A 6,321-nucleotide genomic window follows, 5' to 3' on the forward strand; every position below is an offset into this window, starting at 1 on the left:
AGATTTGAAACCGGTATGGCCGTAAGGACCATTTGCGACGGGAGTAGGGCTCCAGAAAAGAAGTTAAGGGCTGGAATAATATAAGAATTTAAGTCACTTAAATTCTCGTGTAGATCCAGTGTTGTTGGATCTATAGGGGGTGGTTGTGCCCTCCATTTTCGACCGCAGTGCGATCTATACACAAACGATTCAAACTACTCGATAACTTACCGATCGATTTTGCGAAAGGAGGGAAGCACTAGCGCCATCTATCGGAAACTAGTCGGTAGTTTCCGCGGGTTCCTGATAGATGGCGCTGATAGCGATGGCTTCGACCGGATTACGGTACGGGGGTTCCGAGGACCCCGCCGCCCTACTACACTGGGGTTCCGCGGACCCCGGCTGGGGTTTCGACGACCCCGCCGCACTTCTGCGCGGGGGTTCCGAGGACCCCGCCCTACTACACTGGGGTTCTGCAGACCCCGGCTGGGGTTCCGACGACCCCGCGGCACTTCTAAAAGCGAACAAATCGTGAAACTCACTTGTTCGAGATAGTGATGGGTACGACCTGATTCGATCATGGGGTGTCTGGGACCCCTAAGCACCGTTAGCTTTTACTGTGTACTGACATTATCGCATTCGGGGTATCAGCGACCCCCGGATTCTGCGCACGGACCTAATACCTTTGGGGTATCAAGGACCCCGTGACTGCGCACAGACCTGTCATTTGGGGTGTCTAGGACCCCCTAATCTACCCCCTTGAAAACGAAGGCATGTCCAGTCTTTTACTTCTGTAGTCACTGCTGAAAAACGGGGGTTTGGTGGAAGTGTAAAGACAAACCCGCGCGGTATTAACGTATCTTGCGCTAAGGTTATTTATTGGTACTTTTATTTTTAAAATATTTAATATCAATATTCGTTGTTACCATTTGTCCTAGAAACGTTGAAGTTCTGGTATTTCCTAATATGACTAGGTAAATTTAAATAATTTTTAGGTTATATTTTTACACCTGAAACAAAGAGAGTGTTAAAAAGGAGTTGTTTAATTTTTTTACTTTTAATATATTATCTATGATTTTTATATCGTTCGTAATATACAGTATATTCATTAAATATTTGCCTTTTAGTTACAAAACTTAAATCTGTAACTGAAAGTTTGAATTTTCAAGCATTTCTATTATAAATTTGAAATTTCAGGTACAAAAAATATAAAAGAAAATAATTTGTTAAGTATTTTTTCGATGTTTATACTATTTTGTTTAGTACACCAGTAAGATCTAGTTCTCAGCAGAGAAAATACATTCATAATATGTTTATGTTATAATAGTGTTAAAACATCATGTACTATAAATATATTTGATCCATAATGGAAGTCCCAAATTTTTTATTACAGATCAAAAATAGAGTTAGGAGATGTAACACCGCATAATATAAAGCAACTAAAACTTCTAAACCAAGTAGTATTTCCAGTCTCATACAATGAGAAGTTTTACAAGGATGTTTTGGAGGCTGGTGAACTAGCAAAACTTGCATATTACAATGACATAGTGGTATGTTACATTTATGGATAAATATTATTGAACAAAATATTGTTCACAAAGTATGATTAAATTATTTCGTTGCTTCAGGTTGGTGCAGTTTGTTGCAGAGTGGATACTTCTGAAAATTCTAGGCGGCTGTATATCATGACTTTGGGATGTCTTTATCCATACAGAAGGTTAGGAATTGGTACAGTAATGGTACAGCATGTTTTAAATTATGTTAACAAAGATGGAAACTTTGATTCAATATTTCTGTAAGTATTTAATTAATTTTATTTAAGGTGTTCACCATTGTTTACATAAATATATAATTAATATTATTTGTGTGTTATATTTTCTGTTTGCAGTCACGTTCAAATAAGCAACGAAGGTGCTATCGATTTTTATAAAAAGTTCGGATTCGAAATAGTAGAAACAAAGGAACACTATTACAAGAGAATAGAACCGGCGGATGCTCATGTATTACAAAAGACTTTACGTCCTAAAACAAATCAAACAATTAATATTTAAGTACAATGCTTGAAAGCTATGATTTTAAATTAGACGTTAGACGCATATATTATCAATAAAATATAAATGTGTGATGTAAAACATACAGATAAAAAAAAACACATTTATCATGTTCGCATACCGACTTAATGTTTAAATATTGCAAATTTTTTTAAATAGTATAAATTATTACAGTCTTTGTACATAAACAATCAATTATAATTTAATATCTGTAAAAACAATAATAGCAAAGAAACATTTTGTTCCCACATATTAACATGTATACTTTAAATGAGTATTTTGCTAGATGCATGTATAATTATAATGCTAGTAGCTCCTGAATTCTTTTCACACATAAATCTGATCCTTCGCTTGCTTCTTTTGAAACCTGTTAATTAAAATTAATTTAACATAATCTGTATACAGTATCGAGCAAAGTAAGCTTTCCTTGGGAAAATGGCTTTACAGAAAAAATATGAAGCTAGGAATCTCGGAACCCGAGAAAGGCTAAAGGGGAATCCAGACGTCCGAGACATCATTTTTTCTGGGGAAAGCCTATTATGTTCGATACTGTACATTTATTTGATATAAAAGAACAAAATTGTTACCGGTATTAAATTTAAAAATCCGTGTGGTAATCCTGGCAATACGTCCAGCGTAACCAATACACCAAGCAATCGTAATTTTCTTGCAAACATAATAGAATCATCGAGGCACGGATCGAGCTCCATTGTCTATAAATTTAAGTATTTAATATTCCATACTACTCTGAGTAAAAAAAAAACAAACATTAAAAAATTTACCAGCATTGTAACAGGTGGTAGTTTTGCTAAAAGATTATCTGCTGCAAGATAAGGACTTAAAAATGGATCCCTGGGTACTGTAAATACAAATTCTTCCAAAGGACTTTTCACGTTTTCTATATCAAGCTCCCTAGATTCTCTGTGCCTTCCCGTAAGAGACCAACCAAAAAATGACCACGATCTATCATGTTTTGAATTATTATCTGTATTAACAGCACCGTTCCCTACATGTGTCGATGAATTTAAATTCATTCCTAAAAACTTTTTTATATATTCTTGAGATTTCACTTCTTCCCGTAGATGTTCTGTTCCTATGGTATTAAAGAATATTTCAATTGTCAATTATATTCTTAAAATACTTACATCTAACATATTCATTTATTTACCATCAACTTCAGTTAAACTAACAGAATTCAAAGTAGAGTCAGATGGTAAAGATGCTAACTTGTGTGCATCATTTGTTTCATCTCCATTTGGACTCAGAGCTAATGCTATTAAATCACTTTCGCTTACTTCAGCAAAAGATTCTGTGTCTGACTTTGTACATTCGGCAACATCACCTTCTCTCTCCCTAAAAATATAATTAACTAAATGTTAACGATAAATAATGTTTACGATTAAATCAGATTTATTATTGTCTATAAAATTTACCGTGTAACTTTTTTGGTATCCGAAGCGGTGTATGCTTTCAGGCAACGTATAAGAAATCCCATAGGCAGTAGTGGATCAGTTAGGCAAAGTAACCGCGATGGTGATAGCACAAAATCAACGAGTACCGGTGTATATGCCATAAATATACCGTCTGGTTTTCGAATATTCAATAGTATGCATTTCAAAGTGACGCTCAGATTTAAATTACCTCCGGCAGAATCACCTATGAAATTATCATTTTTAAGTTAACACATTCAGCTTGTTTCAAACTCTGGTTGCTACGCGTCTTACCGACAAGAAGTATTTTTTTAGCAGTACTTCCAAGCAATGTACTTGCATGATTTAAAGCCCATGCATATGCGTATAATACTTCTTCGAATGCACGAGGAAACGGGGCTTCGGGTGCTAAACTGTAGTCTATACTTAAAATTGGTATATCGAGATTGATAGCCCAAGCCCTTAAGTATGTTTCATGAGACAGTGAAGTTTGCGCAACGAAACCTCCACCATGACAATGAATAATCAACTCGTCCGATGATTTATGCAGTTCTCCGCCTACTCCACCTGAACCAACCTGAGGGAAGCATATACTACACAGGAGTGAAACTGATGGTCTATGAAAATTTCTACACGATTAAAGGAAATATACGGGTAAGGATATCAATTGATAAACATTGTACTAACTATACGCAATAATTTAGATTCCATAAAGTTTTTATCTCTTTACCATTCCCAAACGACGTTTCGAGCTTAACAATCTAACGTGTATCGGTTTCTTTCCAATATGACTGTGCGGTACTGGAATTTGCACAGTTGTCCCATCTAATGCAAGTATCGATAATCCTTCGGGTGGAATTGAAATTATTTGATTTATTGCCAAAGACGGTGATGTTATATTCGGTAATCTGCGTGTTATATCTAAAATATATATAGTTTATGAAATATACAAAACAAACGATTACAATTTTTATATAAAAAGAATTGTTTTACCAGATTCATTGAGGAACCAAAAGGCTTGACAAAATGATATATCAGCGTGTTGGGATATATCAACGATACGACGCGCCCTTGCTTCAGGGTCTAACATGTATTTAACAGAATTAGCGCAACGTGCTAATAATGTACCATTAGCATAGAATGCCTCGCTAAATGTTGCCATACAAACCATTATAGTTTTTAAAATGGGCTTCAAGCTATCATGAAACTAAAATCAATACAGTTCTGTTAAAAATTGCTTGGAATTAATTGAATTTATATATATATATATATATCTGTTTCAATTAATACCTGAAACCCTAAACACCTGCCATAAAAACAATACTGATTAATGCTATCTACTTTGTTTAAAATTTCCTGAGGACTGTGAGCATCTCCTATAAAAAGAGATGGTTTTCCATCTATCATTGAATCGCTCCATGAAGACAGAGTTTGTAAGTGTTCTAAACAAGTACACAAAGATGCCAGCAACTGTGAACATGCCTCTATTTCTCTGTAAATATAGGTAAGTTAAATACTGAAATATTTAGTACTCTTAAAAGAAATAAATGGTCTAGTTACAATATTTACCTCATATGATAACTTTTACGAAAAAACATAGAATCCTTTTGACAATATATTTGATGACAAACTAAACGCGAATGCGCAATACATCTATCTACTAAAATTAAAAAACTTCTATATCCATTGGCAGGTGTTTGTATATCGTAATCATACATTGGTGCAATCTTGCTAAGTTGTTTATACAGAGGTTGCAGCTGAGTTAAATGTTCTAATATTGCTAAAACTGCACCTCTGATCCTAACACCATTTTCATCTTGATGCGACACAAAGAATTCTTCATTAGCCTGGCATAATTCTCTCAATGCTCCCCATTGCAGAGGTTCTATATTTTCAAATTTCTTAAAATCATCATCAAACGACATTTGAGCTGCCCCCTCTTTAGTCATTTAGCAATAAATCTTTTAATTAAATGTTTCAAAATAGACAATAACTGTAGAGCCTGTAATATCAATAAGAACTTATATGTAGCATTAAATAACAGAAACAAGAATTTTAAGGTTAAGATATTTACAGTGCTGTAACGTACGAATCACTTACAAGTTATTCAGAATTGTCAATTTACACTACATAATGCATCTTTAAATCAGTTCTTTAGTGAACACTATATTCTACGTTAGAAATCAGCTTTTATTTTGGATTTGACATTTCTTAGATCTCTATTGGAGTCGCCATATTGTTTCTTGGATCAATATCGTTGTATCACTATACAAACATTAGTTTTCAACGAACAAACTTTAGAATACGTATACGGACAAGTAGTTCAAAGAGCACAAAATACATTCAAAGTTATACGTTGATATTTATTATTAATTATGCGACAAAAACAAAAATTTAGAATTTAATAAAACGATATCTATTATCAATAGCCAATTGCATGCTAATTACAGTTCAAAGTTCATTGACCTAATAGAAATAGTTCCTCGAATGCTTACAATCGTTTATTCTTAATTGATAATATATCAATTTCAAAGCATGAAGTGGACTTACCAGCTATACGTGTAATCTTTTATCTCGGTAGCAATTATAATTCTTATGGGAATTAAAACAACTCGGTAGCAACTTTGTCGGGCTAATGAGCAACTGACAGTTCTGCAGTTATCATGGTTACGTACCAGGCGGTGGATAAATTAATCATATGTAGAGATATCCAGGACAAAGGAATGGCAATATTTTTTTGAGAATTTCGTTATCTAATTTTTTTACTGTAATCATATTCTTTTTTTAAAGAATATATAAAGCTTACTGCAAACTTTCCATTTGGTAATTGGAAAGTGAAACGATTTTCACCGCGGCATGTA

At 34.2% G+C, this 6,321-nt stretch overlaps 2 protein-coding genes across 3 annotated transcripts; one reads left to right on the forward strand and one right to left on the reverse strand.

Annotated features, from left to right (window-relative positions):
• Positions 1 to 767: 767 nt before the first annotated feature.
• On the forward strand, positions 768 to 2,424 carry LOC114874467 (probable N-acetyltransferase san). Its single transcript, XM_029183758.2, has 4 exons — positions 768 to 953; positions 1,373 to 1,529; positions 1,608 to 1,774; positions 1,868 to 2,424. Exons 1-4 carry the CDS (start codon positions 946 to 948, stop codon positions 2,028 to 2,030), a joined length of 495 nt encoding a protein of 164 aa, XP_029039591.1. The 5' UTR covers positions 768 to 945; the 3' UTR covers positions 2,031 to 2,424.
• On the reverse strand, positions 2,305 to 6,296 carry LOC114874463 (hormone-sensitive lipase). Of its 2 annotated transcripts, XM_029183752.2 has the most exons (12): positions 6,011 to 6,296; positions 5,561 to 5,725; positions 5,030 to 5,462; positions 4,751 to 4,952; positions 4,454 to 4,667; positions 4,191 to 4,381; positions 3,755 to 4,037; positions 3,464 to 3,686; positions 3,199 to 3,383; positions 2,813 to 3,123; positions 2,618 to 2,743; positions 2,305 to 2,397 (listed from the first exon to the last, which is right to left on the reverse strand). In XM_029183752.2, the coding sequence occupies exons 3-12, from the start codon at positions 5,407 to 5,409 to the stop codon at positions 2,329 to 2,331; spliced, it is 2,184 nt and encodes a 727-aa protein (XP_029039585.1). In that variant the 5' UTR covers positions 5,410 to 5,462; positions 5,561 to 5,725; positions 6,011 to 6,296; the 3' UTR covers positions 2,305 to 2,328. The 2 variants fall into 2 exon arrangements, with proteins under 2 accessions (XP_029039585.1, XP_029039586.1); XM_029183753.2 differs by lacking the exon at positions 5,561 to 5,725.
• Between the last annotated feature and the right edge of the window lie 25 nt (positions 6,297 to 6,321).

Source organism: Osmia bicornis, chromosome 6, assembly GCF_907164935.1.
Source record: "Osmia bicornis bicornis chromosome 6, iOsmBic2.1, whole genome shotgun sequence".
Lineage (NCBI taxonomy): Eukaryota > Metazoa > Arthropoda > Insecta > Hymenoptera > Megachilidae > Osmia > Osmia bicornis.